At 44.5% G+C, this 11,765-nt stretch overlaps 3 protein-coding genes across 7 annotated transcripts in view; 2 read left to right on the forward strand and 1 right to left on the reverse strand.

The window, feature by feature from the left end:
- The window catches only part of LOC105202718 (mediator of RNA polymerase II transcription subunit 13-like), a 34,146-nt gene extending 33,040 nt beyond the window's left edge, over window positions 1-1,106 (reverse strand). For all 4 annotated transcript variants that reach the window (XM_026136190.2, XM_026136192.2, XM_026136191.2 and 1 more), the window contains exon 1: window positions 869-1,106. In XM_026136190.2, coding sequence (XP_025991975.2) covers window positions 869-937 — 69 coding nt within the window. In that variant the 5' untranslated portion in view covers window positions 938-1,106. The remainder of the gene's footprint in view (window positions 1-868) is intronic.
- Window positions 1,107-1,207: 101 nt separating this feature from the next.
- On the forward strand, window positions 1,208-4,116 carry LOC105202721 (39S ribosomal protein L50, mitochondrial). Of its 2 annotated transcripts, none has more exons than XM_011171374.3 (5): window positions 1,208-1,412; window positions 1,588-1,721; window positions 3,212-3,414; window positions 3,699-3,818; window positions 3,925-4,116. In XM_011171374.3, exons 1-5 carry the CDS (start codon window positions 1,338-1,340, stop codon window positions 4,056-4,058), a joined length of 666 nt encoding a protein of 221 aa, XP_011169676.1. In that variant the 5' UTR covers window positions 1,208-1,337; the 3' UTR covers window positions 4,059-4,116. The 2 variants fall into 2 exon arrangements, with proteins under 2 accessions (XP_011169676.1, XP_025991979.1); XM_026136194.2 differs by lacking the exons at window positions 1,208-1,412; window positions 1,588-1,721 and adding exons at window positions 1,964-2,232; window positions 3,105-3,155.
- A 2,402-nt stretch (window positions 4,117-6,518) lies between these two features.
- Window positions 6,519-11,486, forward strand: LOC105202722. The gene is made up of 8 exons (XM_011171375.3): window positions 6,519-6,733; window positions 6,863-7,018; window positions 7,491-7,865; window positions 9,471-9,644; window positions 9,759-10,000; window positions 10,304-10,472; window positions 10,547-10,709; window positions 10,920-11,486. Exons 1-8 carry the CDS (start codon window positions 6,662-6,664, stop codon window positions 11,333-11,335), a joined length of 1,767 nt encoding a protein of 588 aa, XP_011169677.1. The 5' UTR covers window positions 6,519-6,661; the 3' UTR covers window positions 11,336-11,486.
- Window positions 11,487-11,765: the final 279 nt, after the last annotated feature.

An 11,765-nucleotide genomic window follows, 5' to 3' on the forward strand; every position in this document is an offset into this window, starting at 1 on the left:
TTGCTTGCTTGCGTTCTCGCCCTCTCTCCGCTCTCCTCTCGCGGTCACTTCTCCTCCCCTCCTCGCACCTCCCACTCGTTGTTCGCTCGCTCGCACGAACGCACGCATGCACGTTCGCCCGTCGACGATTCTCTTTTTTTTCCCCGTCTCGTACAACGTACCGTAAGACTTTGGATTTGACGTGAATCAGGCGTGACATTGACTCGATATAACAAAACTTCAAATCCCACTGACGTACGCACGTACGTACGCACGTACGCAAGCAAGCAAGCAAGCAAGCAAGCGAGCAAGCATGCATGCATGCACGCAAACACGGGGCTGCCGCGAGGACGGGCAACGGGTGGGGGAAGAACTCTGGTACACAACACCAACACGAGCGACAGCAATGACGATGACGACGTTGTCGTTGACATTGACGTCGACAACGGTGAACGAGTGTGAGACACACTCTGCCGCGGCGACGTCGCCATGAATATAGGTTAACGTTCGGGGCGCGACAGTGGTCGTCGTACGCGCTCGCTCGCTCGCTCTCTCTCTCTCTCTCTTCTTCATTTGCTCGCTCACTCGCTCGATCGCTCGCTACCTCGTATTCGCGTCGTCGCGACGCGTGACGTACGGACGGAATCGCGGGATGCCGGCGGTTTCGACGGTGGCGGCCACCTTGGGGGGGCCCCTCGTAGCTCTCGTTCTCCAGCGATCGTCTCCGCGTTCACCGAACGGACAAGTCGCGCGGAAATTCGGCATCGAATCTCGGAGATGATTGGGCAAAGGGGGAAACGACAGGAGAGATGGAGGATCGGGATTAGGGAGTCCGGAGTCGCGACGCGCGTGCGGACGCGCGTACGAGAACGCGAACGAGATCACTCACCAGTGCGAAGAAATTCGTGTGGCAGTCCTCCAGGCTGGCGCCGTTGGTTTGATGCGACGGATGCGTCATGGCTTCTCCATCGTACGCCGTACACTCATTTAGTCTAACACTCGAACGGCAGCTCCGTCGCCGATCTTATCCCGCTCGCACGAGGATAATCCGCGCAACGGGCGGGCAAACACCGCGCTTTATTCACTCGACCCGTATATTTAGGAGGGTTTTCACTTCTCAATGGCGACCGTAAAATGGCGGCGGGCGGCGATGGGAAACAACAAGCGCAGCCGCCGGGTGCGCCCCCTAACGCTCACTGTCGCAGCAGTTTTAGTTGTTGCCGTCGACGGCTACCGTCGCCGCTGGTGCCGCTGCTGCTGTTGCCGCTTCCACCTCCACCACCGCTGTTGCTGCTGCTGCTGCTGCCGCTATTGACACCGCGACGGCGACGACGACGACGACAACGAGCGTGGAAAAGATGGCGGCGCTCATCAGGCATGGCTCGTTCGCCAGCGCGTTTAAGAGTACATCGGCTATCCTCACCGCCGGCACGGTCAGTAAAAGAATCACGATAATTGCGCGTCGCGTTCACACGCGCGTATCCATCCGGGCGCCGCTTATGCACTCGCGTACACGCGAGTCACACGAACGTCGCACCCGACAATGACGGCACGCACATCACTACTAACGAAATCGTCATTTTTTTCCTCTCTCTTTCTCTCTCGCAGGTGACCGCCGCGCTACGTCGCGATGTCGCCCGGCACAGGAGCGAGAACCGGGGAGAGGTCGGACCGGCCAAGGAGCAGAAGATGGTGGCGAAGGCGCGGATCAGCTCCGCCGGGGAGTCGCTCGCCGCCCGCGGGTAAGCGCGGTTCGCGTCCCGGACACGTCGTAACGCCTCCCTCGCGCAGCCGTTGGTGAAATTCGCGTTACGTCGCGGCTCGCGGCGCTGCTGCCTGACCAACGGCGGCCATGTTAACCGTTCTTACCACCACTCTCTCGCGCGTCGGCCAATCGCTCGGCGAATCTGACAGGTCCTCAGGGCCGTGCGTCCTTGCTTCTCCCTTCCCCTCCCTCTCTTGCGACGCTCCGCTCCGACTTTTAAGTCCGATCTACGCGCCAATCCTAAAGTTGTGTCTTATCAAATAAAAAAAAAAAAAAGTAAAAAAGAAAAAGCGAGAGTAAGAAAATGGGGAAAAGAGAACATTCGATTGTGTCGACTCTATTGCCATTTACATTTTTTTTTTTTTAATGTTCGCGTCTTTCACGTGCGGCTCGTCTTTTCTCGGAGCACCGCGACCACCGTACGCGAGTCATTCGCCGAGTGAAAATCGACGTGCAATTTCCACGGGTCATCGTACTTTTCGAAAGCGGTAAAAGTGGTAACAGGGGGGGGGGGGGAGGCAGTAGGGCGAAGGAAGGGCGCCGAGAAGAGAGTATCTAGATTTACTCGTACGCCAAGTGTCGCGACTATATAGAGCAGAGGAAACGTGAAAGGATTCCGGTTCGGTATATCGAGTTCGTCGACTCCGGGAATATACTCGACGCGTATGGAATATAATGGGAGATGCTGCCGTTCGAATCTTTCTCTTCTCGCGATTAACGGACCGATTAATCGACGGAGCGACTTCCGGCCAAGTGCGTAACGATCGCCGGGAGACGAGATCAATGATTCCTCTCAAAGGTCAATGCTCAATCGGGAGAAAGATACGAGAGAAAAGAACGGTCTCGCGATCGGCGCCGCGCGATGCCCGCGACACACCGGCAGATTGATTATTGATTATTGTTTACGAAAGCGAGACGCCATCGTCGTCGCCGCCGCCACCGCCGCCGCCGCGTCGTTTCGCGAGTTTCGGCGCGGGGCACCTGGACGGCTGGACGCGCCGATGTTTCAGCGCCGGCCAGTGGGGGAGAGGGAGCACGCGCGATGGCAGCACCGTACGGTCAGCGGGCATCGATCTCTTCCCCTCCGTTCCTCCGCGTCCCCTCCCAGGACCCTTTGTCCTTTCCTCTTACGCGTCACGACAAATTTTATTGCGCGAAAGAGAAAAAGAGAGCGATCTCTCCCGGATCGTGAAAAAGTTCGGCGCGATGCTCGATGCGCGATTCCCGATTCCCGAATCCCGAATTCGACGATTTGCGCGAGGAAAATCTTGGAACCGACAAGGACACTCGCAGCGCGTTGACATAAAAAAAAGGCTTTTCCACTTCCCCCATTCTCTTTTCGTGATTTTTATTTCAACAGGTTTCGAGTGTTTCGCACGCCAAAAGATCTCGCATTGCCGAAATGCTTCAAGTACGACCGAGGTGACGCGCGACTGAGTCGCGATTGCGAATGTGTCTTGTTTTTAGATTCCTGAGGCCACAAAAGTCTTACAAGCCGCGGGAAGACTCGGCCGAGAGGATCGACGCGATCTGCGAGAGTCAAGCCATTCCCGTGAACGATGACGCGAAGCTCGAGGATCCCGTGCTTCGCTTTAAACTGTTCGTCGCTTGCGAGGAGGAGTTGAAATATTCCATCCCAAACTCGCTGCTTTACACTATTGAGACCGTCGGTTAGCGAAAAAACGTTCAACTCCTTATTAAGTGCTAAAGGTTCGTCATATGCGTCGATTGAAAAAAAAAAAAAAAATTTCCTAGCAATATCGAAGTGAAATTGACCAACTTTGGTATACTAGGTTTTATTTACTTAGAGATCCATCTTTCCCAATCGCTTTTTTCAAGAAACTTTGCTCTTTCAACTTCTTTTTTAAAATGCTCGACGAAGAGAAACGACGAACCTTTGGCAGCAACTTCACTCGCGAAATCGATCAATCGACAATGAATCTCGTGTGCGTAGGGGACCTGAAGCGATTTTATTCGACACCGGTGGACAACACGACGCCGTACGAAGCGCTGGGTAAAATAGATTTGCCTAAGAATTTGCACATCCTGCAGAATTATCATCGATTCCATCCGGGTGAGACATTCCGCCTAATTTACGCAACTACCGGCGCCGTTTTTACAACGACGTACGGACGAGTGTTTGAGCGGAGCGATAATTCTTTTTCTTTTATTCTCTCCAGATACCGACACGATGTTCAACGGCAAAACGGCGTTCCCGAAAAGCTCCACCCTCGTCACCGGTCTGAAGTACAGAAAGAAATATCCTGGACACACACAGGAGAGCCCGTGGTTGGACGAGCAGATGAAGATCTAAATGACTATTGAAAGTTGTATCGTGTAAAAATAATAAATTTTGTTAAATAACGATTCTATGTTTGGGTGTGTATACGATCTTTTTCAGAGCGGAATCCAATTCTCTCTCTCTCTCTCTCTCTCTCTCTCTCTCTCCCCCCCCCCCCCCTCTCCTCCAATGTAGCAATACTGATAAAAAAACGAGTATTTTTGATTTTGAAGTAAAAAACGGAGTAAAAAAATTAGTTGATGCAAAAAATTGTATTTTTGTAAAATAGTAAAAAAAAAGAGGTATAGAATTTATCTTTGATATATTTTTTTTTTATATCATGGCATAATTTTATGTTGTTATTAAAACGTTTGACATAAGTTTGATACACTTCTGTGTATCAAACTTATGTCAAACGTTTTAATATTAATTCTAAATTGAAGCGAAAATATCCTTACGTTGCGCAAATCAAGTAACACGATCAGCTATAAATTCGTTTCCTGCTTCCTACCAACAATAATCTATAAGTATCTATGAGCACCGTCATTTGATCAAGATTGAATAGTAACTATATATAGTTAAATAATAAAATTAAAAATTAATAACTTATAGTTAATTTTAAATGATTTAATTAATTTCACCCACATAACAAAACTTGATCCCAGAGATATCCTGCGGATGTATGTCAAGGGATTTCTAGTATCCTGAGGATGTGCTTAGATAAACTTAAGAGGTCCTAAGGATATCCTGTGGATGTCTGAATGCCCGCTATGTAGAGCCCTAGGATATCGTAATTCAGATATCCTCAGGCTGTCTTTGGATAATCAAATTTAATCCTGAGGATGTCCAATGGATGTCTTAAAATAACTTTTAGGACTTTCTAATTCTATGAATTTTTCCAAAATATTTACATAAATATTATTGCACCACATAATTCCAATTATCAAAACAATATTTTTGTAACATTTTAAAAAATGTTTTTCGCAAAAAAAAAAATCTTGGGAATTTTCTTTCGGAAATTCCCAAGCGGTCATCCATCCAAGTTGTGACCGCGGTGGACGATGCTTGATTTCTACGACTGCTGCGAACTGGATCCCTCGTGATGATCTGTGAACACTTTATGCTAATACATTTATATAACTGATAAATTAGGTGAATATATATTATTAAAAAGATGAACCGTATAATTAAAGCATATTATTTATATAAATATGTATAAAATTATAGTTTTTTTAGTGATTTTCATAAATGCGAAATAGCATCTGAAATAACTTCTGTTATTTGTTTAAATAAGAATGCAACTAAAAATATATGCCAATATAATACAATAATTAAATTAAATATGAAAAAATTATTTAAAAAAACATTTAAAAAACATTTAGAAATATTGTTTGCTCATTGGGATGTAAATCGAGGTTTTTTCATCCATGGACTTATTTTGTCTATTGATAATATTTATTTTTCTCAATAGTACTGTGTTTAAGATAGAAATTTTGAACTTTCAAATCAAAAAAGCACAAGTTTTAAATAGTTAATATATGCTATTCAGAAACTTAAGTATTTACATATAGCTCAATGGAATAGTCCCGCAGATGAAAAAATTATAGGGGTTATCAAAATCATACGCGTTTGACGTGTTTTTAATCTGCAGACAGCAAACCTCGTAGGGACGTTCTAAGGACGTCCATGAGATGTTGTAACGCTCTAAACCTATCCTATTCACGTTCCTGGGCATTCAGAACGGATTCAAGGTTGTCCTGAGTACGTTTTATGCTGTTAGGATTTGTATATTATTAGTAATAAAAAAATTTTTTTTCTTAGATGAGAATAAGATATACTAAGGACTTTAATGGCAATTACAAATGTCCTAAGGACATCCTATGGATGATTTTACATTTTGGATCAGAATAGGATCAATCCGATCAAAATAGGATATCCTAAGAAGATTCATTGCTATGTGGGGCAATTAATTATTTTTAAAACATAAACTTTAATTTATTAATTTCTCTAAAATGTTATTTAAAAAAGAAAACATAAAAGCAAAGTACATTTTCACATAAAAAGTATTTCTTTGTTATATCCGAGTAAAAAATTTGTCAAGACTAGAATAAAAAACTACCTTTTTACTGAGTTTTTTTTATTCAAAGTTTCTAGTATTTTTTCAGTCATTTTCATCTCTATTTCTCGCGATTAAATGTTTTTGCGATGTTGGGTGAGTTTTTCAAATTTATGAATTGGTTAATTGCATTATGCGCAAATACAGTTTTTACAGAACAAAGCAAAGTTGCAAATTTAGGCATAACGCGATCGATTGATCGGTCGATGAATTAACGAGTTCACTTCAGTTCACCTGTTCTCGCAACCTGCTTTTGGATAGGTATATCGACACTTTTTTTTTCTTTTTTAGAATCCGCGGAAAATGGGCGCAAATTTGTTCGTAGGCGATGCATTCGATACTAGGTAAAATAGCGGGAAGGCCGAGTACGTGATCGCGTAACCACGGATGCGAGTTTCTCCGCGATCGACCCATCGGTCACGCGTAGCAACGTGCCGATGGTGCTGTATCGAGGCAGTAACGAGCGGACGACTCGTTTGCGCGCAAGGTGCTGGAAATCATTCGTCATCGCGATCGGAATATGCCCGGTGTTGCGAGCGCGACGGGTCTCCTGTCCGCGCGAATTCGTCCGATTCGCAGACCGAAGCCCAAGGTGAAGCTAAAAGATGAGGCTATATTAGCTATATTAGCGTAACCGGGGCGGGCACGTGCGGCCGCCCCGCGCGCTCCTTTACGTCAGCCCTTCCCTTTATTTATTCAAAGATGACGTATATACACGTAGAGCGTGGAATTATCGGGTTGTGCCCGGGCGGCACCGTTCGCCCTTCGACCGTTCGCCGGCCTCTTTAATCCTTATCCTTATGGCTGCTCGGTGCTGTGCAATCATCCGGCGGACTGCGAGGCGAAGGAGGTGGTTCGACGCGCTAAGGACACATGGGTAAAAAACTCTCTCTCACAAATTCATCCGCCGCGCCGCACGTGGGGGATCGAAAAGATAATACGTACCTATCGGGGTGTGATGACACTAAAAATATATGCAAAGTTACGTGAACGAGAACAAAATAATTTATCGTCTATCATTTTACATTTGCAAATTTAAATGTATAAATTTTCTTATGTAAATTCTCGCTCTTTACGAGAATTTACATATATCTTTTTTACAGCGAATAAAATTCCACTGGTGACACGCGGAGACTACTGCGGTCTATCTTGTCAATATTGTGTACATAACGCAGTAATAATTAATAGAGCTATCAGAGGCCAACCAGGGCCCTTTTGCGAGGACGGCCAGAGGGAAAGGGAGAAACGATTGCGATTATTGCAATTGTTATCATCTCTCGTTTATCGCGTGTGTCACCCATATCACACCCGACACACGTGCATTTTTTCACGATATATTTCATCACCAGGCGGCCGAGGGAAAGGCTCTTTTGCTGCCGGAGGAGATGGAGATGATACGGACGAGTCTGTTGGCTGTGGGCGCAGGCGGAGGCGGAGGCGGAGGCGGAGGCGGAGGCGAGCTGGTAGGAAATGTCGGAGGTGGCCGTGGCGGCGGTGATGGTTACAATGCCGAGATGACCGCTTCGGCGGTGCCCGAGGAGCTCTTCCGGAAATACACGGAAACTGATTCGCGACCTTTGACCCCGGCGCCCACGCTCGCCAGCGGACCAACGGTGATGTTAACTGGCCGTGCGGCCCAGGAGGATTTGCCGGCGACCTGCAATCCGCGCGAGCGCACCACCCTGGTTCTGGATCTCCGAACGAGCTCGCAGAACCAGCAGGTGGTCGGTGTCGGATGGAGATTTGTCGCCGCTGATGGCAATCTTTCTTTCTTTCTTTTTTTCTTTCTTTCGGCCCTTGTTCTAGACTACGTTCCAGACTTCATATATTAGTAGACTCGTGCGCTGTAAAATATCTTGCACGAGTTTCCTCGTCAAAGAAGAAAGTAACGATAGAAGATCGCGGCGACCTATGAATAGTAAATTTGAAAAAATAACGATTGTGGCTAGAATATAGAATAATTCTACTACAAGAGCATTACTAACGTAATGAAATATACAAAAGAAGATATATAAAATTCTCATAATGTAAAAGTAACAAAACGTATAAATAGAATGAATACAAACACGAAACAAAAATTAGCATCGAATCGAAAAATAAAAAATTGTGTATTCTGCTCATATAGTACAAGCAAGAATGTAAAATCTTGAATTTGATAATATTAAACGAGTGATTATTTATGTCTACTTAAGATTACCAAATTAATTCTTTCAAGATTTTATACTCTCGCTTAATATACATGATTGTTGATTTCATAATATTTTTTTTTCTGTGAATGTAAAATACGAGGGTGAGTCAAAAATTATCCGGACTTTTGCTAGAACACGTCTTTAAGTTTGTCATACTGCGTTCCGGACAGGTAGGCTTTATAATAAGTCGGCACTATTAGGTTCCCGTGATCACAGCTGGACCTTGATCGCGTCAGTTTTTGTTTACCGCTACGAGCGTGTAAATATGGCTGCTCCGCTAGAAATTTGCACCAATAAGAAGGAACAGAGAGCTGTGATTCGATTTTTTTTAGTTCACTCCTTCCCTCGGAAGGAGTGAAAAGTGCTGAAATTCATCGGAGACTTTCAACACAATGCGGGAACAGTTCGGCCTTTATCACGCAGAAGTGTATATGAATGGATCAAAAAGTTTAAAAGTGGACACACAAGTGTGTGACACACGAAGATGAGGGAGCAGGACATCCGTCAAAATTTCCACCACCGACGAAAAGGTTCAGCAAAGTCAAGAGTTGATACTAGCAAACCGGCATATTGTGTTAGAAGTCTCCGATGAATTTCAGCACCTTTCATTCCTTCCGACTAAAGAAATCGTATTACAGCTTTCTGCTCCTCCTTGGTGCAAACTTCTAGCGGAGCGGTCATATTTACACGCTCGTAGCGGTAAACAAAAACTGACGCGATCAAGCTCCAGCTTTGATTATAGGACCCCAGTGGTGTTAACTTAAAGCCTGCCTGCCCGAAACGCAGTGTGACAAACTTAAAGACGTGTTCTAGCAAAAGTCCGGATAATTTTTTACTCACTCTCGTATACAAAATTAACGAATTAATTTATGCAACTGCATAAAAATAGTGAAGATGATTAAAATTGATGTAGTTCTTAATATATAAGATATATATTCTTATAATAGCTTATATGCTTTGTGAGCAGATATTCTGTGAATAGATTGAACATAAACATTGAAGGAATGTTTAAACGGTTCTATACATTGGAATCAAGCTGGTCGAGCTGGAAGCGGCTCTAATCGTTTCTCTCTCTCTCTCTCTCTCTTTGAAATGTCCGTTCGCGGCGAAGATGTTATCGACAGTTTGTCCGGGTTTCAGGAAAACGAGACCTTTAGCTGGCACGCTCTTACGCTCGAACTGCCGCCGACGCCCCGAAAAAGCGAGATATTTGTCTGCAAGTCGACCTCGCGACCGCAACATTCGTTAGCGGCACCTGTGCAGACTGTTCTTCAGTTATCTCCCTCGCCCATCATTGAAAAACGCGAAAACGCGGTACGTTTATTTCTTTTCTAGAGGCAGCTATACGTGTGTACCTTTTTCTCATTTCAAATTTCATCGCTTGAAAAATTAGAAAAATGACACTACTGTTTTGCTTATCGGTGAAAGAGTTCGTCCCGGAATGCAGTGAAGGAGAAGGAGGAGGAGGAGGAGGAGGAGGAAGAGGAGGAAGAGGGAGCCGACAGCGGCAGCGAGCAGCAACCGACAATTACACGAAGACGGGGAAAGCGATTGCGTAAAAGAAAGTGTAGGAGGGGTTCGACTTACGGCCAACAAACGGAAGTTCGCGATCCACTCGAGCCTACGGTAACGCAGGTCTCGCAGATCGGAAACGGATCGCGGCGATCGTCGTTAGTATTCGCAAAAAAATATGCAACTATCCTATACATTTATTTACATACTACCAGAAAAGAATCGACTGAGGATTAAAAGTAAAATGTGGAACCATTCGGAATAGATTCCATTTCTTTTGCACGCAAAAAAAATTTACTGTAGTAAATTTACTGTAGTAATCTAAAAATCTAGCTAAATTCACATCGGAAAATAATTTTATGTTAAACTATCAAAATTATTATGTAAGACATTTAAGCATGATAGAAAATTTCGAAAAGTTCCAGAATACATATCGTGATCTCTTTAATGAATTGCAACAGGCTCCACGTAAACCTCGGCGAGGCCATTGATGGCTCGACATCTCCCAAGAGAACGTCCGCGCAGACGACGAGTCACACGATGCCTTCGAGTTTTCTCGAACCAGAAGTATTAAAGCATTTATGTCGAGAGTTAGATCGCGACAAAGTGGAAGCGGAATTCTCAATGAAGGTAAAGAGACAAATCTAAATTCGACTAGTAAAATTAAAAAAAAAAAAGTAATAATAATTTGGTCATTCTTTTAGAGACGAATCGCCTTAGAGGAAGCGTTACGGGTGAAAGGCGATGCATACTCGACTCTGCGCGGATCTCGTCAAACCAGTGCCGGTTTATCGGCGGAAAACGCTCCCCGGATATTCTCCCGTCAAGCGGCGCGCTTTGAACTGCTCGACAGTCAAAGTCTTTGTGGTATGTTGTACGTTTTATGAATGCGTATTGGTACCTTGAAACGTGATTCTATTAAACGAGTAAAAAATATTAAACGGGACTTTCCTGCAAGCTGTTAAATTTTTAAACTTCTGTATTTTAGAATTTATGATACATTACACGCCGTATAATATCTTTTACTTATTTCATCTCATCGATTGGAATTCATTCATAAAGACGTAATCATTACAGGATTAACGTCGCTTCAGTACCTCAGCAAGCATGTGTACGTCACATCGGGAAGGAAATTGATATTCGGTCGAATATTTAATAAATTTAACGAGGAGGCGTTGCACAGCGCGCGACGCATTTCATCGAGCGATGTCGAGGAGGCTCTTCGGGAAGTGGTCGGGAAGGCATTGACGGACGAACAGCGATCTTACATCGAGTCTGTGATAGGTGACATAACGCAGCCGCTGGGGTTTAGGGAGTGGTGCGGATTGTGCGCCGCCGTCGAAAGACTGCTGTGTCCTCTGCCGTCGAAGGAGAGCGATCCGCCAACGTGGCTCGAGAGAACGGACTTTGAGGCTCTGGAACGAAGACTCAAGGCAGCCGGCTCGGTGGACTCCAAGCTGGCGTTGTTGTTGAAGGAGATTCGTGATAGATAAAATATAACGTGTTTCTTATTATACATATTCTCTTTTTTTTATCACAGTGATCGCTAATTATAAATGTTCGTATCGTGTAAATCTTGCGATGAGTTTAATAGATTGTTATAATTATTTGATGTAAGCTTAAAAAAGAAAACTTTTTTCCCCACGACAAATTTTTTTCACGGTTCTACAAACGATCCCTACATATATATCTCGACGAAAAGTGCGCAGCGGATATTAAATAGTTTGATACTTGAAGCAAACACGCGTACATAAATTATGAGTATTAATTCGTTTATAAATCACGAATTGAAACTATTATAGGATACTTATTAATATTAGATTAATAAACGTGATTACCAAAATGAAATCTATCTTTCATAAACGTACCAAATTTCGATTGTTACGATATAAAAACTGTGGACCATGGTTCAATTCATTCGTG

Source organism: Solenopsis invicta, chromosome 12 (genome assembly GCF_016802725.1).
Source record: "Solenopsis invicta isolate M01_SB chromosome 12, UNIL_Sinv_3.0, whole genome shotgun sequence".
NCBI classification, from domain to species: Eukaryota; Metazoa; Arthropoda; class Insecta; order Hymenoptera; family Formicidae; genus Solenopsis; species Solenopsis invicta.

What these genes read in the sequence shown, in the direction of transcription:
- LOC105202722 (XM_011171375.3), top strand. Translation starts at nt 6,662, where the DNA reads ATGCCCGGTGTTGCGAGCGCGACGGGTCTCCTGTCCGCGCGAATTCGT. An exon ending in GCTCGCAGAACCAGCAGGTG is followed by an intron (nt 7,866 to 9,470) that starts GTCGGTGTCGGA and finishes TCCGGGTTTCAG; the next exon opens with GAAAACGAGACCTTTAGCTG. An exon ending in AAGCGGAATTCTCAATGAAG is followed by an intron (nt 10,473 to 10,546) that starts GTAAAGAGACAA and finishes TCATTCTTTTAG; the next exon opens with AGACGAATCGCCTTAGAGGA.
- LOC105202721 (XM_011171374.3), top strand. Translation starts at nt 1,338, where the DNA reads ATGGCGGCGCTCATCAGGCATGGCTCGTTCGCCAGCGCGTTTAAGAGT. An exon ending in GAGTCGCTCGCCGCCCGCGG is followed by an intron (nt 1,722 to 3,211) that starts GTAAGCGCGGTT and finishes TCTTGTTTTTAG; the next exon opens with ATTCCTGAGGCCACAAAAGT. An exon ending in TTACACTATTGAGACCGTCG is followed by an intron (nt 3,415 to 3,698) that starts GTTAGCGAAAAA and finishes TCGTGTGCGTAG; the next exon opens with GGGACCTGAAGCGATTTTAT.